We start from the raw sequence: 25,198 nt of genomic DNA on the forward strand, positions 1-25,198 counted from the left end.
GCTTTGACAGCTAGGGAGGGAGCGTGATCACCGTGATGGTATCCCTCCGCCGGGTCCGTGTTGGTTTGAACTGTGTCCCGCGGACAGAAATGCAAACTGTGGCGGTTGACCGGCGACCACCACCACCGCGGCGGCGGAGGGAGACACCGGTACGCACGCCCCGAAAGCACGACGCATTTTCCGTCACGCTTCACGATACGCTCGTCAAAAAATGTAATATTTATAGGTGGTACTATTTTTAATGTTGTGTGACTCGAGCAAGGAGAAAAGATGTAAAGGGGCAAGCCGGAACAAGCCGCTTTTCGAGGCGTGGGCTGTGGGTTTTAAAGAGACAAGACAGAAAAGGATGGATGAGCTTTGTCAAGTGCATGCGAGTCCACCATGGACCAGTCTATTGGAATAATAGCATACAGGCCTATATCACTAACTTTGCTGAAGATGAAAGGTAATTTGTATGAGTGGATATAATCTTAAATCCTATAGGACAGTATCTCTAATAATCAACTAGTGAAAGCACGAAGCACCTGACATTATATAGGCTTTATTTTATAGGCTATATATAGGCCTAAACATTTTTAAAAGTGCTTCTCGATTATTCAACTATAAGTCTTTTCCTTTTTTTGTATGAATAGGCTACAGACTACAATACATGCAGCATCTGAGCCAAATCATCCTGTTTGTTCAGCCTTTGTACGTGGGTTCGTGTGGGGCTGTTGTCTCTGCGGAGATTTGACGAATCTAAGGACATCATATTGTGTAGGAGGAAGAAGATGCAAGTTTTAACTGGTTCTGTCAAGAGAAGAGGAAAGGGCGAGGTCGCGTGCACTGGCCATACATGGAGCGTGTCTTGAGTGTACAGGGTGCGATGAGGTCAGATCAACATATGGAATGTCAGAACAGGTCAGTCAGCTCCATATATGGAGATCTAAGGGTGGCAGCGGGGGCAGTGTCTTGGGTTTGATGAGGGCCCAGGTAAGGCCAGGCCTTAATTTTATATATGGGGGCTTTCCCCATTTTTTTCTCCATTGCTCTGGAAAGCACTTTGAGCTGCATTTCATGTCATGAAAGGTGTTATACAAATAAAGTTTTATTATTATTATTATTATTATAGTGATGTCACGAGACCTGCATGGGCACAATATTGTGAGTGACGATTGTCAGTGAAAGATTGAGTGACGTGACACTTTATTATGTTTCAAAGCAGTGGTTTTCAAGGTATTTCTTTGGCCACGGACACCCATCTGAAATTATTTTGTGCCAGGGACTTCCATATACATACAAGATGTGTGTTAAAATGTTTTAGAAATAACGGTGATGGCTGGATAGGCGAAACGTTTGTCTATTATTCACTATGCAAGAATAAAAAACTAAAAGCAGTTCTTGGTGTGTGTAAGACCCCATCGCCGTTGTTTCTATTGCATGATTTGAACGGGTATACACACCATGAGTCAGAGTGCGGTGGTCAAGGAAAGTGTTGAAATGTTTTATAATTTGTCACGATTTGGGTGGGGGGGGGGGGGGGGGGGGATTACAGATCTACAAGCTCACGACGCATTATCAAATGGCCTATATGTCATAAACAGATCTTTGACTTATTAACACATTTAGCTGAGGAACCAAAGCCCCCCCCCTACACACACACACACACACACACACACACACACACACTTTGAAAACCACCATTTTAAAGGCAATGTAATTGAAAGTTATCAGATTACTTTATTACTTCATTGAGTCATATTACTGAATTAACTACATTCTGAAATAAATGTGACTTGAATGATTTGACTTGATTTGAATGATAAACATTGTAAATGTGATTAATATGAAAGCAAAACAATGAATTGCACAGAGGACACATGGGGCCCTGAAATGTAAATAGCATTTTAAAGCTGTGTATAGTTCACAGCTTGTTCAAATTTGTAAATCACAATCTTCTACAGTAATGACAAAGATAATAGCAATTACAATTGAATAACAGATCTGAACTACAGATATAATACTATTTAAAAGATTGGCACTTTTTTTTAAATTTATCATGTAAACAAGACAACATTTGAATAGTGTTATGATGATGCCCTTTTCTTTCAGACAACCATATATTTCTCACACATCAGCTAATTGCTATTATAACAATCCCACTCATTAGGGCTAATTACATGTATAGTTAGTTACCTATAAGCTACTCTATTATCCTATTTGACTTCACCAAAAATATCATATAAAGCTAGACAAAACACCACATACTTCACAGTAACTGCTGACAATAACGTGTGCAGTAGCCTAGTAGCCCTAGTACGTTTTTTTTTTTTTTTTTTTTTACCTCATCCTATTATTTCATTTAAATTCTTGTGTATTTTAGTATTTTAGGCACTACACAATCTGGGAACCCATTCAGTAAAAAGAGAGAGAGAGAGAGAGAGAGAGAGAGAGAGAGAGATATTATAGGCACTATAAAACTGATCTAAAACTATGCAATCTTTGGCTGTAGAAGATGGCATTTGGGAGAGCCATTTATATCTTTTAGTAGACATGATGAATCCCATATAAAGTGCATAAAGTAGTCTCAAATGTGTGTTTCACAGACATAAACGGGAAATCTAATGGTTGTTGAGCACCGTAGTGTACAACCACTGTATACAATACGACAGAATTAAACACATCTTTCAGATCAAGAGGAGAAAAAAAAAACCCTCTGTTCATTATATTCATCCATAAGCCAGAAGCATCAATGCATTATTACTCAGGCTGCCAGTCTAAACTCACCCCTTGTAACACACTGTACCTTGCACTATAATGCCAATGTTATGCTCCGTTGTACGATGGTGTCACGCACGGAGAATACGTCGCATCTGTGAGGATGTTGTGGGCAGTGTTGATTTCGTCGACTAAAACTATAAGACGAAGAATGTTCGTCGACTACCTTGTTTCACTGACGAAAACTAAATGGAAACTAAATGAAAACTAAGCTATGATGACTAAAACCAAGACTACTGACAATTTCGTCAACAAATAAAAACTAGACTAAAACTGTTAGGAAGGGACTTGCGAACAAGAGATCCAGTATAAGTCATTTTACACTTGGTTGCATGCTGAAAATAGCAGTTCTACAAGCTCGTAGATCTGCTATTTTCAGCAAGTGTAAAAACAGTCATTACGACGGCATCAAGACCGCCAAAATACATTTTACACTAAATGAAAACTATTCAAGAGACTATGACTAAAACTCAAATCTAAATTTGCTGCCAAAAACAACACTGGGCTCATAGATCGGCTATTTCTGGTGCACGACACCATCGTTTTATATGACAAAGTATAAATCTTGAGATTTGGCTCAAACTTGGGTTTGACTCAAATCATTATCAATACAAAAGCCTACATCACTAACATTGATGAGCTTATGTGGTCAGTAGATACTGAAATCTGTTCAAAGTCAAGTCGAGTCTGTTCGCTGACAATTCATTCATCCAAGCTTTATGTGACATTTTCAAGAAATCGTTTTGTATGGCCTCGGTATGTTTGTGTGCCATTGCATTGTTTTTATTTTGTTTTAGATCTAATCGTCAAAAGTCTAATTTGGGAATAATGAGAGCCATACGTGTTGACATTCTGGCAAAATCAGATCGTACATCTGACCGAAATGCTAAGTCAATCTGTAGCCATTGAGAACAAATGTACGGCTATTAATTATGTATTCTTCAATTGAATGGCCATTTTCAACTGTCACTGTCAACAGACTGCAAGAGTATAAAAAAACAGCCTATATCCATTAAATTACTGATTTGGCATCATTCCACAATCTCCTCAAACACGTTTTGCAGGCTACTCTTCCCGTGGATGTCTTTGAGGTGTCGCCGGAGGCCCGGCTTGTGAGCGAAGTGCACGGCGCAGTAGTTGCACTTGTGGGGTTTGTCCCCCGTGTGCAGGTTGAGGTGGTCCTGCAGCGTGGCCTTCTGGGAAAACGTCTTGTGGCACAGCGGGCACCGGAAGGGCTTGACCCCGGTGTGGACGCGGATGTGGCGCGTCAGGTTGCTCTTCTGGGAGAAGCTCTTGCCACAGAGCAGGCACAGGTACTGCCGGTGCTCCTTCAGGTGCCCCACGTAGCTCTCGAGGTGCTGGAAGACCCTGTCGCACCTCCTGCACAGGTACGGCCTCTCCACCAGCAGGCCGCCCACGTCCTCCGCCAGCTCCGCCCTGGACGGCAGGTGGCTCTCCGAGAGGTGAGCCCCGCTGGTGAGGCAGAATATCTGGGAGTCCGAGGAGGAGGAGCCTCCGCCGTCTTGCATGTGAGCCGACAGCATGTACACTTCCTCGTCCTCCCTCGGACTCTCCTCTTCCTGTATCCCGCGGTCCTGCGAGCTGTCCGCCAACCTCGACTCGGCGGGAGTGAGGCTTCCCCTGTTCGAAGAGGGAGACCCGTTGCTTCTGAAGAGCGCGGGCGGTCGCCGTTTGCGCCTGTGGGCGCCCATAAACGGGTAGATGTCGTAGCAGGAGCTGTGTGTGTGCACACGCTGGGTCTCTCTGACGTCCTCTGAATCCAGGATTCCCTCCTGATTGGCTGCGTCTGATGACGATGACTCAGACGTATCTCCACCCACCTTCTCGTCTTCTTTGGGCCCCCACAGCTCCTGACTGTCCACCATGGCCTCTTGACCGACGCCGTTCCATTCTAACTTTGGTCCATTCGCCGCCATTTCCACTACGCTCGCTTCCCTCGGATCCTGGAGGCAGACGCCGGGCTTGGCCGTGTCCCTCTCCTGCGGGTCCAGGAAGCAGACACTTGGCCAGCCGCTGTCCGGTTGCTGGGTCTCCTCTCCTTCTCCCCCCGCGTGTCTCTCCAGCTTCAAGTGGGCCAGCGTCGGGTTGAGATACTGGGAGACAGCCTGAGCACACCTCTCCACCACCTGGCTCATCCGGAGGGCACTGGCCGCAGTCAGATAACTGACCAGCTCTCGGAGTGGGATCTATACAAAAAGATCAATGGGAATAAATCATGCAGTTAGAGTTGAAGGTGGGTATGCCAGAAGGGGTTTGATTGATTGAAGTATAAATTAACAGTTTGCAGAATTACAGTACATTTCAAGCACAACTCGCGTGCGCGCACACACACACACACACACACACACACACACACACACACACACACACACACACACACACACACACACACACCACAAACATCTGCATTACTTCTGTATTATGTTTTACTAACATTCTACACATTTAGATAATGTAGGATAATGGATATTTGTATCAACATTTGCCAACATCATGGAATTGTGGGCAAAATCTTATCCAACGACAAACAAAATATTCTTTAGTTTTAGGTTCTGAGAGGCTAAATGTCATCATATGTTGGCTCCGTGGCTCAAAACTTGAATAAATAATGAGCCTTGATGAAATTTCTTTCTGAAATGGGACTCTGAACCCTACCACACCCGGTCAAGTAATTTCCCCAAATTCAAGGTACCAAAAGTTAACTCTGAACTTGGTAGATCTGATTTTAGCTTCTGTGGCCCTAATACATGGAATGACCTGCAAACGACATTAAAATTGACCACATTGGTACCCTTGAGTTGTTTTAAAACCTTGGCGAGCATACAGACAATCTGTAACTGTTTTTAGATAGCTTTTTATTTGTAAACCTATGTACTTCACATGTATACCTTTTGTTCTTTTCTTTTCCTGATCTTCTGATGTATTGTGATGTTTTTTCTATAGTCCGGCAGCCGACAGACTTCTTTTGTTTAAAGTGGAAAATTTGGTATTATAGTCTTTTTTTTTAACATCCTATGGCAGGCAAAATTGTCAAAAATGTCAATCTTTCTTTATGCTTTAAGTTACAAGTATATGTGACATGTCAAACTAGGGTGTTTTCGTGATTCTGAATCCATTCCAAGCATTAGATTTGCACAAAAAACACTCCTTGGGCTAAAAACGGCCATAGACGTCATGACAAATGTGATTAGGTCAGCACAAATGTGATGAGGTCAACACATTTTGGGCAAGTGGCAACAAATTGCCCAATTCCGACAGCCGGTCAGCAAGTGGATTCATGAATATATAGACAATATTTTTGGCCAATAAAAAAGACTAGCCCAGGCCGTAGCGTAACGGTCTGGGCACCGGACTGGTGATCCAGTCGCAGTGTGCCGCGGGTTCGACTCCCGGACCCGACACGGTCTTTACTGCATGTCATCCCCCCATCTCTCTCCCGTTTCCTGTCAGCCTACTGTCTGTCCCTTCAAAAAATCAATAAAAGGCGTAAGCCGCAAAAAATATCTTAAAAAAAAAAAAAAAAAAAAAGATTCCTAGAATCCTAAATTCTTAAAAAAAAAAAAAAAAAAAAAAAAAAAGACTATATGCCAAATTCCCCACCCGTCCACTTCGACTGCCGGACTAATAATGATATTGTATTAATCGAGGACACTGAAAGCCACTGAATTAAGAACGTACACACACCTCAAGTAGTCCCGTGTAGCAGGACAGGAGCAGTCTCCTGCCGACCTCCACGTTGGGCACCACGCTCACGTTCAGCTCCGCGCGCCCCTCGTGGAGGAGGAACTGGTCGCGCAGGAAGTCCGAGGACGCCGCCAGCACGGCGCGGTGGCCGTGGAAGTGAAGAGGGGAGGTGCACACGGCAGCAGCGGAGCCGTGCGCCGCCGGTCCCCCGATGAGGAGCGTGACGTCGCAGAAGCGGCGGGCCTCTCTCAGGGCGTTCATTTTGCCGAGGACAGAGTCGCCGTGGGCGGGGAAGCGGAACTGGAGGTTGTTGTTGTCGGAGGACGTCGACATGGTGACTTGTTTGTTTCTGTTTGAGACGGAATGTATGTTATACTATATATACACCAAAATTAATAGCTAACAGATCTGCTATTGCAATATATACACTGCGCAAAAAGCATGGAATACGGATGTGTATATTACAGGAAACTCTCGTTAAACTTTCCAACAAACTCCGGTAAACTCCCGAATTGTACCATCACACCTGTATATTACCGTATGTTAACTGTATATGCCCGCTAAACTTGAGGTTTACGGGCAAAATACAGTGCCCATAATTGCCCTTTAACTTTTCACGCAGTGATATATATATATATATACACCAGAAAATGTTTTTTTTAATAGAAGATAAATACTTTGTTACTCCACTGCGCCTCTCTAGCGAAGTCGAGAGGCTGGGCTACAGTAGCCCTGAATCGCTAGACACGCCCATTAAGAAAATATGTTCTGGATGAAGTGAAACGAAAGTGTCAGGCAGTTCATGTGAGGGCAAAAAAAACATTGGGAGTCATGGGACTTCCAATGCTCTATGCAACAGCAGCAACGGCATTAGGGCCACACACACACACACACGCTCGCACACACACACGCTCGCACACACACACACACACACACACACACACACACACACACACACACACACACACACACACACACACACACACACACACACACAGAAGGTTGCGTGCACGCATCCGCCTGAGTGACGGCAGACTGCTGGGCGAGTGCTGGTGCTTTGGCATTCAGGGTGAGATCAACATATGGAATGAATTATGTACTGGCCATATATGGAGGCTGCATGGAGCGTGTCTTGAGTGTACAGGGTTTGATGAGGTCAGATCAACATATGGAATGTCAGAACAGGAAGGACAGGTGGGGAAGGATCAACATATGGAATGTCAAAACAGGTCAGCTCCATATATGGAGATCTAAGGTCAGATATAGAGTCGCTGGCTGGCTCTATATGCAGATCTACAGTATATCGAGGGTTCGATGAGGTTCAGTGTTGTGATCTTGATATATGGTGACGGCCATATATGGTGGCTTGACGTGTCACAAGACGTGACCATATATGGAGGCGTGACAAAAAACACACACACACACACACACACACCGACGGGAAATGCACGGTTTCATAGTTAACTGTGACCTTGAGTCGCAACTATATGAAATATCTCATGTCACGGCCAAGGTCATTTGGGAGTCGTGGACTATACAAATGGATGTGTATTAGGCTGCAGACGTCCATCTGAAAATATGTTGTGCCAGGGAGCTCCAGAACAGAAGATTTCTGTTTTCAAGAATAATAATAATAAATAAATAAAAATCTGGCAGATCTACAAGCTCACAATGACGGTGTCAAGCTTGTAGTTAGAAGTATATAACATGTAGGGTTAAAGTGGTTAAACTGATTGTGATGCTATCTCATTTTGCCGGGGACCCCCTGGAACCGCCTCAAAAGTGCAGGGACCCCACTTTGACTGCAATATACTGTACATGTGAGGCTATATATGAGGCTATATAATGCACCATGGTCTCTGGAGACTGGAGTCAATAGGCCACATTGGAGGAGTCTTCTGGGCCTGGCGTGTCTCCACATGGGCAAGGCTCATTAGGGCAAGAAGAATGTTTGTGTGTCCCAGACAGGTATTTACAGTTTCAGAATGTCTGGAGCCAAGAAGTGACTGGATGTGACTGATGGGTTTTAACCTGCTATCATCATCATCATCATCATCATCATCATCATCATGACATTATTATTTTTATTTTTACTTTCTGTATTATCCGCATGTCTTACAATCATGAATCATGATGAGATTACCTTGATTACCTGATGGGTTTTGCATGTGCCTATAAGATTGTCAATATAGGCTATAATAAAATAATAATAATAATAATAATAATACTACTACTACTACTACTAATAATAATAATAATAATAATAATTAAATCAACTGGAAATTCGGTCTGAAATGTCAATTTAGGCACTCAAATGTAGAGGAGTATAGGAGGACGAATTTCACCCTATAGCCTATGTGCATATATGTACATTACATGTGTCAAATACCCAACAGGCAACAACAACAACAACAACAACCCGTTACCTCATGCAATGAATAGGCTATAGTTGACTTAACCTTCATAATTCAATGATTTAAATCCCACCTTTAGTTTATGTTTTGCAGGTTCGTTTTATCTTCCGTAACGAGTCGATAATATATGGGACCACCAGCACACAGGACGTCAAAAAGAAAGAAACCACGAGTGTGTGGAAGGGAACAACAAAAACAGAGATCTTGACCTAATTCATCTTTAACGACTTTTACAATCGCTGTCATCTATACGAGAAACACCCAACCATTGCCGTCGTTCCTCCATGAATGATGGATGATGGTCCGCGACGCCCGTCTCGTATCGTTCGGTCATTGAGAAGAAGGTATTATACAAACGGCAGCTTCCTTCCTGTTTCCGAAGCATCTTTTTGCACTGTGTGAAGAAAGGATGGATTTATTAACCCTTCAAATGCCTTTGTTTATATCACTGCATCTCCTCTGGGGGAGGAAAGAAAACGACACGACATCTCGCTATTAGCTCTATTAAAGGCATTCATACATCTAAACAGTCCTTCCTCAGTCATCATCAATTATATAAAGGCTGAAAATAAAATAAAAAGAAGCCTGGAAACGATATTTAAAATAAGGGTGACGAAAGAGGTGCAATGTCAAAAACAAACCACTTGGTGGTGCTAAGGTTACATGAGTCTTTAGTTTTGTGATCGACCTGACCTGACAGGTCACATTATTGTAATATAGGCTGTTATGTAGATTTAGATTGACCTATTTGTATTTTATTTATTTTAGCATTGTGTACGTAGCTCACATCTAAGACCTTTACCTCCTTTATGATGAATTCCTGTTCTGTTCTTTGGCTATAGAAGTGTCTATTTGTATGTCTCTAAATACATGATGCTATGATGGAACTTGCGGATTGCAGCTTTAACCCTGCATGGTGATTTTCACACCCCCTGCCTGTCTACTCCGCCTCCAGACGTCCAAACTGAAACTGATGATCATATCGCGCGCGTGTGTGTGTTACTGTTGAACAGAGGTGCAGTGGCGGTGCGCACCCTGGCTCACAGTATAGGCTACCTATAGGCAGGCGTGACGTTATAACTTTCAAATAAATACTAAGCTAATTCATTCAAACGTCGTAATCCTTGCTCATTTATGTAAGTAAACTTTACTTCTGTGTCGCTGTCTGAGTGACTGAGTGACTGACCCGACCGAATGGACACACTGTGCATAATAGTGCTTTTTAATGTTCACATAGCCTACTACCAGCGTGAAGATAAGACAAGGGAGGTTTGGACTTGTGAATACCGTGAATACAGTTGGGCAACTGATCAACAGACAAGGAGCTGCGAACACGTTCAGTAAGTAGCCTATAGTCTACATACAGTCAGACAGACTGACTGAGTCAGTGCAGTTTTTGTTGTAAAAAAGTGTGTATAACTTTCTTGTCTTGGATAGGCTCTAGTCTAGGATTATTGATGATGATGATGATGTGTGTGTGTGTGTGTGTGTGTGTGTGTGTGTGTGTGTGTGTGTGTGTGTGTGTGTGTGCACGCGCGCATGCGTGCGTGCGTGTGTTATATTACCTTTTCATGGCAAGTTCAAGGTAATTATAATAGCAGGCATCATAAGTTGATTGATTGATTGATTGATTGGTTGATTGATTGATCATTGATGTATTTATTAACAGATTGGAGAATTACAGTACATTTCAAGCACAACTCAATACAAAACTGTTAACTGTTAACATAAGTATCGGTATTACACTTGTTTACAATAGGGCCCACCATGTTCAATTCATCATAACAAGACGTACAAATAAACACTTATTATAGCCAAAAACAGAAAATCATCATAGAGGAGGTAAAAAGGGAAACAAAATAAACCAGTTTTGAAGGAGTCAAGGGATTTGCATGTCTTAATGACTGTTGGCAGGGCGTTCCACATTTTGGTGGCATCGTAGCGAAAATAATTTAGTCCCTTGTTTGTGCCAAATCTGGGTTGCACATGGTTTGTTGAACTCCCTCTGGTGTTGTGGGTGTGGACTTCGTTGACATTAAGGAAGTATTTAGACAGGTACATGGGTATCTTGGTGAAGTATTTAGACAGGTACATGGGTATCTTGGTGAAGTATTTAGACAGGTACATGGGTATCTTGGTGAAGTATTTAGACAGGTACATGGGTATCTTGGTGAAGTATTTAGACAGGTACATGGGTATCTTGGTGAAGTATTTAGACAGGTACATGGGTATCTTGGTGAAATATTTAGACAGGTACATGGGTATCTTGGTGAAGTATTTAGACAGGTACATGGGTATCTTGGTGAAGTATTTAGACAGGTACATGGGTATCTTGGTGAAGTATTTAGACAGGTACATGGGTATCTTGGTGAAGTATTTAGACAGGTACATGGGTATCTTGGTGAAGTATTTAGACAGGTACATGGGTATCTTGGTGCAGGTGTAGCGAATCTTGTGGACCAGACCCACTCGATCGCTCTGTCATGTGTATTGGCATTATTATGACGGGGTAATTGGGTATGACACATGAGTCATCATGACATGATAGTGACTTTTGGAGCTACATTACTTTAGTTTACACCAACCTGACCAGCTATGGTTTAGAATGGCCATGGTCGGATCAAGGCTTATACCAGATGATGTGAAAGCAAAGGTTTAGAAGGTTTAGAAGTGATTCCTATGTGTTTATTTATTGATTGGTCATTTGGTCTGCTGCTCTGCTCTTAATAAAGGTCGATTAAATTAGTTATCACAAGTTAATACAGAGAAACACAAATAGTGTTTCTAATTGACAGAGAGCTGGCTAACACCACCATAGTAGGCCTACAGTGTGTCAGGCCTACAGTGTGTCAGTCAGTGACTCAGTCAGTCAGTCAGTCAGTCAATCTACAAATAAATCAATCTGTCACTCACTCTCTCTCACACGCACACGCACGCGCGCACACACACACACACACACACACACACACACACACACACACACACACACACACACACACACACACACACACACACACACACACACACACACACACACACGCACACATTACTGACTGCATGACTCATTGGTCGTTTGCAGTTCACTCTTTAGTACAGGTTTATTTTATTTTTACGGTTTAATGCAGTCAAAGACCCCCACATTTACCTTCATATATAGGCCATGGATGGACCCGTCTTTATCCAAGGCGCTTTACAGAGATTGTGCAACACATTCACACATTCACACACCTTTACATATATTGTGCATTACATTCACCCATTCATACACGCATTCACACACCGATTACGGCGGAAACCATGCAAAGGCACCAACCAGCACATCAGGAGCAATTAGGGGGTTTAGTGTCATTGCTCAAGGACACTTTGACGCTAACTCTGGGGGAGACCACAGGGTTCGAACTGGCAACCTTGCGGTTACCATCCGGCCACCTCTATACCCCCTGAGCCACCGCCCTGAGCGCTAACATGTTGAGAAACCACTGCAGGCTTTAGCTGGGAAACAAACAGAATATAGGGAAGGTTTGCTGACATCATGCAGCTCGCTGCATCAGAGCGGTGTCTGCCTGAGCCCATATCTCCGAGCTCAGCTACAGCAACGAGGCCCTGATAAGGCAATACGGCCTGGGACTGGCTGGCTGCTATGATAAACACAGGGGTGCACGCACGCACGCACGCATGCACGCACGCACGCATGCACGCATGCACGCATGCATGCACGCATGCATGCACGCCCGCACACAGACAGAGAGAGGAGTGTGACTTCAACTGGTCATTGATTGAGATGTTCTGAACTAACAAAGTCTTGGTGCATGTCTTGTTTTCACAATGTGGCGTTTCAGTTGAAACTAGACGATGCAGAGCATGCAGTCAGTGTGGAAAATGTGTGGTATCATCATGACCTTGTCCTTGATTCATAGAACACGGACGATAACGTTGTGGACATCGTCGACACGGTGCAAATATAAATGAGAATAACACTAAAAACAGCCTGGCATGCACTGGCTATAGAATAGATAGACAGTACATTCTTATGCCTCGGGCTTGGAGCATGTATAAAATGCACTTTCCACCGGAATATAAATACTTTTAGTTACTCCACTTCCCTCTAACGATATTGCCAAGAGAAAATCCCCCCAATTAAATCCTTTTCTGGTGGTGGGGGGCTCAGAGTGCGTCCACCGGGGGAAGTAGTCTTCCTAATGACCAAAACCGTCTTTGTATTGTTGAGTAGCGAAAATGTTCTTTTTATGTGAGCAGAAGACCAGAGGCTGGGCTACATTTCATGTGAGGGCATTCCAATGCTCTATGCAACGGCATTAGGGCCACACCGTGACACACGCGCACGCACACGCACACACGCACACACACACACGCACACGCACGCTGGCACACAAACTGGACAGGATACAACAAACAACCACACGCAGCATGCTAGCTGGCATGGCCAGACTCATAGTATAGGAGGCCTTTGCTATGTGCATGTTGTTGTTGCTGTGTTATTGTCGAAAGTATAATGGCTGTGCGTGATATTGAACAGTCTCAAAACTATTTTAATCGACACGCCTGTATCAACAGCATAATTATGTCATACAAAGTGCACATTGACATAGAAAGTGCATATGTACATGCACTGTCTATGTCAATATGCACTTTTATTGCATAACACCTGAATTTCAGTCTTTGTGAGATGCATAATGTGTTCCTAGACCCCTTTACAAACACATTGTTGAATCAATGTTTTTTTTGGTAAGGAATTCATTCTTCCGATTGTATTAACCCATTTAGACCCGAGGACGATTCTACAAATGTCTTCAAAATCATGACAGTTTTCTGAAAAACCCATGTTTCTATGTCAGACTATGTCACGACTTTTCAAAAATAGCAGACCTATATACAAGCTCGTATGAGCTTGTAGATCTGCTATTGTTCAATAGCTAAAGTATAACATAACGCTTAAAACACTATGTTGAGTTCAGAACTCAATCTAGTGGGTGAAACGTGATGAAGCAAATTTACATTACTATATTATATTGTTTTAGTATTGAATGATTATCCTGTGTTCTTAGTTGCATGCCTGAGATCTGAGATCAGGGGCAACCATGCAGCCAGCTGCAGATAATTGCTGTATGCAAAGGGAGTTTAGGTCGGCAGGTCACACACCTGCCAGCTTCAGTGGCCCCTCTGATTTATAGCTGTGGCCTGGAATGGAAGATCTAGCACTAACAAGCTTATAGGAGAGGAGCTCTGAATGAATATTCCATCCATCCATCTTCACCCGCTTATCCGTAGTCGGGTCGCGGGGGCAACAGCTCCACCAGAGAGCTCCAGACGTCCCTCTCCAGAGCAACATTGGTGACTTCCTCCTGGGGGGGTGGGGGGGGGGGATCCCGAGACGTTCCAAGGCCAGTGAGTCGATGTAATCCCTCCATCTGCGCCTTGGTCTGCCCCGGGGTCTCCTCCCAGTGGGACGTGCGTCTAGGACCTCCCTATAGGGAGACGCCCGAGAGGCATTCTAACCAGATGCCCCGAACCACCTAAGCTGGCTCCTTTCCAGGCGAAGGAGCAGCGACACTACTCCGCGTCTCTCCTGTGTGACTGAACTTCTCACCCTGTCTCTAAGGGAGATGCCATGCAAGAAAACTAATTTCGGCCACTTGTATTCGCGACCTTATTCTTTCAGTCATGATGACCCACACTTCATGAGCATAGGTGATGAATATCTAAATGAATATTGTTTTCTTTAATAGTCAAATTATTAACTGACTGTCAGGCAAGAGCAGCTCACTTTGTGCTTAGTTGGAACAACATGTCTGATTTGTGAATTATATAATAGGCTAGTGCTCTTTCTATATAGACACATTCAGAGACTCTTTTCTCTTCGGAGAGAAACAGAATGCCGTTAGCCATATAAACGGCACTGGCTGAGAAGAAGCAGTGGAAGGTCCCGAAAGATACATACCGTCGGTCTTACCCAAACATTAGATTAGATTCAATTTATTGTCACTACACAGAGTATACAAATACTTAGGCAATGAAATGAAGGGTGTACAAAGAGTGCACTGAGCCGCTGCACGTGAGTGCGCCGCCACTAGTTTCTTCCTTGCAGAAAAAAAAGAAAGATATGGGAGGATGCGGGGAGGGAGGCAGGGTTGGGGTGGGGGTGTTGACAGAGAGGGAGGGGGGGGGTGGGGGGCATACATCACATCACATTACAATTGTCATTGTATCGTGCAGGCACAGAATCACTTGGGTGGGGGGCGGGCGGGTTGTAGGTCTGGGCAACAAAAAAAACACTACACGCACGCCACCCCTCTGGATGGAGGGGCTGCGTGCGCGTAGGAAAAAGTGTAGCACAACCGGAACAGCGCAGGTGGGGGTTGGGGGGTGGATAGGGTGAAGGCAGCATGTGGTGCGAAATGTGTGTGAAATGTCTCGTTAGTTCATTGTTTATGTCTGCGTATCCTGAGCGGCCCTCCCGGATCTGGGTCCCAGGGTCACGTTGTCTCAAAGTCCAGATAGTGGGAGGTAAACACAGCTAGCTGTGGAGACTGCGGCCTTGGTTCTCAGTCGAAAAGCACCCTCAGTTGGCTGTATGGTGGGGGTGGGGGCGGGGGGGGAGCGGGTGCGCGTGATTTCTCTCCACTGTCTTTTTCATCTGTAAGGGAGGCCAGTTTAATGGCCGGTTAATCAGGATTTTTTTAGCGAGGAGACAAACTTCACTCATCTTCTCCCTTCAGTTGTGCCCGCAGCAAAGTTCCTTGCAGTGAGGTCATGCTGTTGTATGAACACAAGGCTGCGGTACTTTATACCTCATACTTTAAATGCACTACTACTACTATTACTATTACTAATATTTTATTACAATTATTAACAAGACATCATATTACTCAAGTCATATAGCCTGTAGCCTACATCAGTGTAACAGTGACACCAAATAAAATTGGGATTTATTTGACACATTATTATTATTATTATTATTATTATTATTATTATTTTATTATTATTATTAGAGCATTTAAAGCGCAAATAACATGCATTTTAAAACTGCTTTTAATATTTAATATCATATTGTCTATGTCCCTCAAAGTTATTCCTAATGGTTTGAGCCTCAATCACCACTCTGATATAACCAGCCCTTGTCATTTCTTTCTGGACTTTGAAAGCAGTTTTAGATGCAGTACCACAATGTCCTGAGGTGGTGGGGGTGCTGATATGCAGATTATTTAATATTTGAGTCATTATAATACTGATGCTAGATAAAACCAGGCTTGTTTCCATTACATGCCAGCTTGGAAAATCAACAATGGTGGACATTGTAAACAAAGTGGAAATGCACATTTGGAACTGAAGACTAAAGAAGAGGAGGAATTATACAAAGTAGGGTGACATTGATGACATCACGATGAGACCAAAATCAGTTGCCTGCGACCATGAGACCCGTCATCTGAGTCGAGGTTTATCTGATCTTTTGACCGTTTCAAATCTGCTAGACTGGAGTCCATGAATTAAGCAAGGATTTCCACGTCGAAGAAGAGAACTAAATAAAAAACAAAATAAGAACTAAAGCGAGTTCAACACTGGTGGGGACAAAAAAGGCTTTAAACAATAGGAAAGAGGCTCTGTGGTTTAGCCAACACCACGAGTTCACCAGTGTTGTTTTCGTCGACTACCTTTTTTCACTGACGAAAACTAAATGGAAACTAAATGAAAACTAAACTATGATGACTAAAACTGAGACTAATGTATTGACAATTTCGTCAACAGCTAAAAACTAGACTAAAATGCTAGGAAGGGGACTAGTGGACGAGAGATCCAGTATGAGTCATTTTACACTTGGTTGCATGCTGAAAATAGCTGATCTACAAGCTCACAACGCGTCACAGCGCAACGTTGTCATTATGACAACATCAAGGCCCACCAAAATACATTTTAGTTGACTAAATCAACTGTAGATTTAGTCGACCAAAATCTCATGACATTTAGTCGACTAAAACTAGACTAACACTAAGACATTCCAGGTGACTAAAATGTGACTAAAACTAAATTAAAACTATTCAAGAGACTAAACTCACAATTTGCTGCCAAAAACAACAGTGGAGTTCACTATAGTGACACCGTTATGGGCTCGGACTGACCTGGTGCAAACGTATAGGAAGGCAGCACTGCAGCAGTGTAACCAATGGATGCCCAGGATGGACTGAATGTGAGGATGTCTGGAGACGAACTGAATGTGGTTCGTCTCCAGACGTTCATTCTGGAAAAGGGGGCCTCTCCTCTGCTATAGATTTACAGAAGTTGCCTGTGGCGATGTTACAGCACTGAAGTCAGGACTCACGTTCCAACGCTTCCAGAGTCCAGAGTTTGAATGTTGTTTTCAGTGGAATGCACAGATAGACACTAGGGGGTGCTAGAGCACCCCCTTCCCTTTTGGCAATGTCCTTTTGGCAATGTGCCCTTTTCAAAAAAGGGCACATTGCCCTTTTTTGAAAAGTGTACACTGTACAGTATGGACCATGCTGTGACATTGATCAATTCTTGATGAAAAGCTTCTAATATATTATTTAGGCCCCAGAATCTATAAAAGGCAACCGACCGGTTCCACACGCTGCACAAGGTGCCCTTTTTTGCCCCTCTAAATGTCTTGTTTTGCTCATGATCAGTCGATACCTCCTGTGACTGGGGTAGGCTATTCGATCGGTGATCGAGCCTTTGCAGGTTTTGCCCCTATAGCTATGGAATGAGCTCCCCCTCCACCTTAACCCATTCTGACCTGAGATCAGATTCTAACGCACGGAAGAATGGTGGTTCTTTAACGCATTTTGACCTGAGATCAGATTCTAAAAATGTCTTCTAAATCCTGACAGTTTTCAAAAATCGCAGACCTACAAGCTCGTAGCGCGCCACTCGGTGGCGCGCTATGAGCTTGTAGATCTGCTATTTTTCCATAGCTAAAGCATAACATAATGCTAACACCAAAAGGGGTTCCCTCCCAAAATGGGTAAAGAACTGTGGATTCTGTGGACTGTTGAAAACTCACCTTTTTAAAACAGGCCTTTCCATAGCCGGCCTGGTTAAATGTCAAATGTTGATTGCTTCATTTTAACTCTATTTTGTCTATTCTGTCTTACTTTATTAGTGATTTAGTTCTTGACTATTGACTTGTTTTAATTTTACTGTTGTTAAAGCACTTTGTGACTGTAATTGTCTGTGAAAGGTGCTCTATAAATAAACTTTACTTACTTACTTACTTACTTACTTACTTACTTACTTACTTACTTACTTACTATTCGTCTTGAGTCTTAGGAGTCTTAGGAGTAATTAGGAGTTCAATTACAAGTGCAAGGAGGTATCACAAATCCTGAAACACCCCGTTGGCCAGGGTAATGGTTTTCAATGGTACTGTACTGTCAGATAAATTAAGTACTATACTGTATATGTTACTGTAACAGAAAGCATTTTGTGTTTGTTAACCACCGTGCTGTTCTTTATTTAGTTTTTAAGAGGATCATACAGTCTAAACTACCAGTGCCGCTGTGCATATTCTATTTTAATAGCACTGCTATAGGCCTCGCAATGGAATATAAAATACTGCTGATTAAATGTAATAGGCTACTAGTGTCATCATAGGCCGGCCGGCCCGGCCACACCGATCTGTCTAGTTGAAAATATCATCTTTGTCCTTCCCTGCCTGGGAGAATCAGCTTGCTCAGTGCCTGCATAATGCCAATGGTCAATGCCTACTGTATGTACTGTACATCCTACTATAAATGTGCCATGTTGTGCGTGTGACCCGTGCATGTGTGTGTGTGTGTTTAATGCACGTAACTTGAGGACAGTTTGCCCCACCGACTTCTAATTCGACACACGGGTTCCACAACCTCGCAGGGAGTGCCCCACGGACCCACGGTTCTCCAGGACCACCACAAAAGGCTCTGCTCAGGCTCTGCCAGTGGGCCTAATCAGCCTAAATCCCCTCACCTGTGCAATTTCCAGCCAATTGATTGCCATGGCAACCTCGCACCTGACAATTGATTACTTAACCAGTCCACTTTTCACAGTCAGTCAGTTTCAGACACAGGCAGACAGGCAGATACAACAGAGATCTCCATGTGGGACACAGACAGACAGTTAAAACGGGTGCTGTGGCAAGTTGACAACGGGTATTATTAGGTTTCCAAGTTGCATCGTTCTCAAGTAGGCCGGTGGCCGACGGGCACGTACAGGTCTAGTCTTCAGAGACAGAAACAGATCCATGTTTATGATAATGTGATGTCACTATATTACTGTTTTTTTCATTGGCACGTTTGACTGTCAAGGGTTCTGCCTCCAGGAAGAAACACTAAATACAAAGGGAATACATCATTGTACATAAAAATGACTCCAGGGTGTCTAATGGAGTACTGTAGTATACTGTCACCTCAAAGACACATGAAAAAACTGGAAAAATACAAAGATTGTGGCACTCCATCTTTAAAATCTCTCTCTCTCTTTCTGTCTCTCTCTCTCTCTCTCTCTCTCTCTCTCCCTCCCCCCGCCTCTGTCTCTCGTCCTCATTCATGCCTCTCTCCCGACAGTTGGCCGTTTCTCCAGAGCCCCACCCACGTGTGCTGCGGGGTCGTGCTAATGGACGTCGGCTCTCCCTCCGTCCGTCCTTAAACCCAATCCCATCGGCCCGACTCCTTCGTATCCTCCCACCATGACCCTCGACCTCGACCCTAAGCAGGAAGTGGCCGCGACGTGCCTGTCCGTGTGCCTCTACTACCTGGGGAAGGGTGAGCAAACGGGAAGTACGCTTACGTACCCGCCCGGAGACTACGTAGCAGAGGAGCTGTGCATCGAAGCAGCCAAAGCATGCGGTGAGTCACAAGAGTTCAGTTAAAACACTTATACTGCCACCTGTTGGACGCACAGCCAACCTCAGACTGCCGAGGCCATTTCAATGCTGCACACACGCTGGACCCACATCCTGTTTTAGGCGTCCGTGTTAATGCGAAATAAATAGCGAAATAAATTAAGACCTGAGGCTGATTCTAAAAAAAGTCTTCCAAATTGTGTGTTGCTATGTCAGTGGTTCTCAAACTTTTTCATGTCAAGGACGTGAAAACAGGTGGCAGTAATTGTGAATATTCATCCCTTAGAGCAGGCAATCTAGGGTTTAACCTCAAACAAATTGCAGCAGAAACTATTTCAACTTTTTTTGTTTCATAAATATGTCAATAATAACATCAAAAGTCCTATGAAATCCGAGTAGGGGAACACATTGAAAAATGACAAAATAGGTTTCCCCGATTGACGCCCATGCATGTTAAACAGTGGATTAAACATGTTAAACATGTTTTCTTGTCTAATTTCCACACGCACGGTTATTTTGTAGAGGTTTGGGTTGTGTAGTTACCTTGTTAACTTTTGATGAATTGAACATGGTGGACCCTGTTGTAAACAAGTGTAATGCTTAATTGGGTCGTCCACTCTAACTACACAACCCAAACCTCTACAAATTACAAAAGTGGTCTTATACCCTCCAACAATGGGAAATTGTGACATCACCCGTTTCAGCATTTTTCAATTATGTTCCCCTACTTGGATTTCTTAGGACTTTATGTCATTACTAACATATTCATGAAACAAAAAAAAAAGAGTGAAATAGTTTCTGTTGCGAATTGTTTGAGGTTTGACCCCCTTTTTCTTTTCTTATAGATTGCCTGCATCGTGCACTACATGTGCATATACTGTATTATTCAGCCCTGCGTGTGTGTGTGTGTGTGTGTGTGTGCACGTACTGCTGCATGGTGTCTCTCTGTCACAAGCTGTCTGTGTCATTTCCTCCCCAGTTTCTCGCAGCTCTCATATCATATATCAGGAAGCTGTCAACTGTTGTTTCTTTGCTCTATCTCTATGTCGCACACACACGCACACACACACACACGCACGCACACACGCTCGCGCTTAATTTTCGTCTGGTACAGATAAGAAGCAGCGAACCTACATCTCTCTCGTCCCTGTTCCCATGCAGTTCTCCACCGTTTGTTTTACATCAAGTCGTGCAGTTAGTCGATACCTGGTACTGTTTTCCAGGGGGCAGTGAGCTGTGTGGGGGTGTGGGTATAGCCTGTGTTTTACAGGGGGCAGTGAGCTGTGTGGGGGTGTGGGTATAGCCTGTGTTTTACAGGGGGCAGTGAGCTGTGTGGGGGTGTGGGTATAGCCTGTGTTTTCCAGGGGGCAGTGAGCTGTGTGGGGGTGTGGGTATAGCCTGTGTTTTACAGGGGGCAGTGAGCTGTGTGGGGGTGTGGGTATAGCCTGTGTTTTACAGGGGGCAGTGAGCTGTGTGGGGGTGTGGGTATAGCCTGTGTTTTACAGGGGGCAGTGAGCTGTGTGGGGGTGTGGGTATAGCCTGTGTTTTACAGGGGGCAGTGAGCTGTGTGGGGGTGTGGGTATAGCCTGTGTTTTACAGGGGGCAGTGAGCTGTGTGGGGGTGTGGGTATAGCCTGTGTTTTACAGGGGGCAGTGAGCTGTGTGGGGGTGTGGGTATAGCCTGTGTTTTACAGGGGGCAGTGAGCTGTGTGGGGGTGTGGGTATAGCCTGAGGGGCTCCTTTGACCCTCAGCTCACCCACTCTATGTGTTGGAAGTGACCCTGATAGCAAGACCCTTTTACCCATTTTGACCTGAGATCAGATTCTAAAAATGTCAGTTTTCTGAAAAAGCTATGTTTCTATGTGCGTCGTTCTTTGATTTTTCAAAAATAGCACAACTACAAGCTCGTAGATCTTCTATTTTTCAATAGCTAAAGCATAGCATAATGCTAACACCAAAAGGGGTTCCCGCCCAAAATGGGTTTTAAGCCCTAACAGCCCCCGCCCCTCCCCCCAACTGCTCTTCACAGCCATCTGCTGGTTGGAGCCGCACGCAAGTTAAGTTATGTTCCACAAATTCCAATAATGGAGGAGCACTGTATGCAAAAAAAATGGGTATTGTAATTTTGCTGTAAATATTATTAGAACGTATAATTGTTTGTATTTGATTGGGTGTTTGAAAATACAAAGAAAAAGTGGTGAAAACTAGCACATGTGCTAACACACTGTAAACGATGCATCTACAATTTGTACAACAGTGCAATGAGCAATGTAATTGTTATGTCCATATCAAATAAATAAACATAAAAAGGAGTGATGATTTGCTATCATCCGTTTTGACTTAAAGGCCAAGATATATAGTTTAAAATAAATTCACACCTGTGTGAAGTGAGTGGTGCAACTCTGTGTGGGGGTCCCCGAGGGGGGGGGGTCCCCGGAAGTTCCAGACCCACAGGAACGTGCCCAGGGTGCCGGCCCGGTTCCGGCGAGCCGCCCCGCGTCCGAAACAGTCCAGAATTGACAGAGTTACCGTGTGGGGGTCACAGCCAGGGACACAGCCAGGGACCCAGGGACGGACACAGCCACACACATAGGAGTGGTTGCACCACTCAAAAATATATAGTGCTCAGACATCCATCGTCAGCAGGCCCATCACTTACACATTTAGGCATTTAGGGCTGACGTCGAAATAAAAAAAAAAGTCTTCTAAATGCTGACAGTTTTCTGAAATACCTCATGTTTCTGTTTCAGCAGTGCTCAATATTTCATGTCAAGGACTCCAAAAATCATAGGTATTTGGCCGCCGACCCCCACCAGAAGATTTGAGTTCAAAACTTTCACTTCATATATTCAAAGATTTTCACTACATTTTCACCGTTTTTCAAAATTAGCAGACCTACACGCTCATACTGTAGCTCGGCCGAGTGCCGCGCTATGAGCTTGTAGATCTGCTATTTTTCAATTGCTAAAGCATGACATAATGCTTAAAACACCAAAAGGGGTACCCGCCCAGAATGGGTTAAGTTCCTACTAGGAAGAATACAGTTTGAAAATCTCTCTCTCTCTCTCTCTCTCTCCTCCCCCCCCCTAGGGATCTCTCCCATGTACTGCAGCCTGTTTGGTCTGATGAGGGAGAGCGACGGCATGTGGTTCCCACCCAATCACATCTTCAAACTGAACCAGTCGGCCAATGAGAGACTGGTGTTCAGAGTCCGGTACAAAGTGACACACGCTTGAATTAACTCAATACCGCCACTAGGCATGTAACGATAATATCATGATATATCAATATTATATCCCCACGATATGTATCGATTTATTAAAAATAAAAATTGTTAAAAAGGGGGGGGGGGGGGCTAGTGTGTAATATGAAATATGAGCTATAATCATATTCAATCATATTTGCATGCTTTTGGAGAGAAATGAGAATGACTCCATGCAGTCACTTTCAGTAGTAGAGGCCTGCAGAGGGGAGCTGTATGTGTCTGACTGTGCCCAGGTTAATTGATGCTCATTAATACATCAAGAAAGGCAATTATGTTTCTGCACTGTCAAATAGATCCTAAGATGCCACATGTTAACTCGAGCTAGGTTAGAACAAGAAAGCTTGTTTACATTTGTTGAAATTAAGTAATTTTACATGAAAAGTAATGCTACTTTGGGGGGGGGGGATAAATCATTTAAAAAAATGTTTTTGGTCATTTGTCTCGAAAATAATTTTGTTGAAAATATCGTGGCTGCATCTCCTCCTCCGCTCCTGTTCTGTCTGTCTCTGTCACTGTCGTGACCTGCATGCACGTTTATGACATTACTGTATATTAGACTGCCTCCCTGCGCAGCCTAAACCTTATAGTACTGGTGGTAGGCTACAGTGATGGTGGGCTCAGGCTGGCTGGGTTAGCCTACCTATAGATGCGGATGCGGTCCTTACTTGCGCTGGCTCGGCAGTCACATTTATTGGTATTCGAGCGCGTCAGGTTTATCCTTAATTAAAAGGACGAGACGTAACGCAAGAAAGACATGGCTGTAGATTGCAGTAGCCTACTGTACCCATTTTGACTATAGCTGCAGCACTGCAAATGCCTTCCATGTCATGGAAGCTAACTCTTCCAGGAGGGGGGGGGGCTACCGGTATGCGCTCATATCATGCAAAACACTGTTTAAATGGCTTAAGTATCTAACTTGCAACATTGTTTTTAATTGCGGGATTTTAATTGCTTGCACACTTGGAAATATCCTACCAATTTCATATGACATGCCATTACAAAATATTTTTTTCGTATTATTCGTTTTATACATTAATTTTTAGGAGTGAAAACATATGTTTAGATGCCTGTGACAGCATGTCAGCAGTTCAGACAATGCTGCTCCGCTTGTGTACGACAGAAAAACAGCTGAGGACAAAGTGTACGACAGCTCCCGACCAGACATGATTTTTGTCCTGGCACACGTTCAATTTCAAGGTTTTGCGGAAATGGTAAATGCAGAAAATTGCGGCGTGCATCCATATTTTGGCGTACGCCGAGTTGATGAATGAGGGCCATAGAGTAAGACAGAGTTACGCAAACTCTGTTCACTTCATGGGGCTTCAGTCCAATGGTGGCTCTCCTACATAGACTTATATTGAGAATGGGGACAACAAATAAATAAGTCCTGGACCGTAAGTAGGCAGAAATGCATTGGACTCAGGCAACAGCCCAACTTTAATCATCTTAAATCCCTTTATTTTAGATTGTTTTGTAGTAATAGTACAACATAAACATTACAGATACTTTAGTTGTTATTGTACAATACTTTAAAACAGTTGGCATGTTGCACACGTGCCTAAAATGGCTCTTATTTGCGCCGCCCTCGTTGAAAACAATGTATTTCAAACTCCAGCTTGTCCCTCTCCAGGCTGCATGAACAGCTCTCGGTTTCAGTGCTCGGTTTCTGCCCCCTCAATGTCGTAACTCTTCTACTAGATGGCTCTGCTCTTGTCTTTCATTTAGTTTTCTTTATTTCCTTTCGGCCTCTCAGTCAGAGTCTGTCGTTTCTTCGTCTCACTAGGTACCATTTCACTGGCTGGTACAACAGCGGGAGTTCCTCCTGTGCCCATCGCTGTGGTGCGTCTAAGGGCATGGAGAGCCCCGTGCTGGATGACTGCACCATGGCCTATCTGTTTCTGCAGGTGAGTTGAGAGAGCAGTTTTCAAGGTCAAGGCGTTTTCTTTCTTTTTGTTTTTGGCTTTTCCTGCCTTTATTGATAGATACAAGAGAAGACAGACAGAAAAGAGGGAGAGAGAGAGACATGCAGTGAAGGTTTAGGTGTGCTGCCCCGTGGGAGGATAGGGTTAGGGTGAGGGTTTGAGATATCGGACCAATGGTATGTCTAACCAAAAGCATGCACCCCTATAGTCTGGCGATAGACTTTGCAGTGGCGCAGTGACTCTGTGAATGTTTTGCAGTGGCGCAGTGACTGCATGTTTTGCA

The 25,198-nt window shown here is 43.8% G+C and overlaps 2 protein-coding genes across 2 annotated transcripts in view; one reads left to right on the top strand and one right to left on the bottom strand.

The window, feature by feature from the left end:
* Positions 1-3,788: 3,788 nt before the first annotated feature.
* On the bottom strand, positions 3,789-6,795 carry LOC310878823 (uncharacterized protein; the record flags this gene model as incomplete). Its single annotated transcript, XM_083793238.1, has 2 exons — positions 3,789-4,964; positions 6,463-6,795. 2 exons carry the CDS (start codon positions 6,793-6,795, stop codon positions 3,789-3,791), a joined length of 1,509 nt encoding a protein of 502 aa, XP_083649364.1.
* Positions 6,796-9,949: 3,154 nt separating this feature from the next.
* jak2a (Janus kinase 2a) overlaps positions 9,950-25,198 on the top strand; it is an 83,976-nt gene continuing 68,727 nt past the window's right edge. The window contains exons 1-4 of the mRNA XM_083793914.1: positions 9,950-10,216; positions 19,451-19,732; positions 22,819-22,942; positions 24,777-24,897. Of these exons, the coding sequence (XP_083650040.1) occupies positions 19,573-19,732; positions 22,819-22,942; positions 24,777-24,897 (405 nt within the window). The 5' untranslated portion in view covers positions 9,950-10,216; positions 19,451-19,572. The remainder of the gene's footprint in view (positions 10,217-19,450; positions 19,733-22,818; positions 22,943-24,776; positions 24,898-25,198) is intronic.

This window comes from Protomyctophum parallelum, assembly GCF_964188405.1.
Source record: "Protomyctophum parallelum genome assembly, chromosome: 21".
NCBI classification, from domain to species: domain Eukaryota; kingdom Metazoa; phylum Chordata; class Actinopteri; order Myctophiformes; family Myctophidae; genus Protomyctophum; species Protomyctophum parallelum.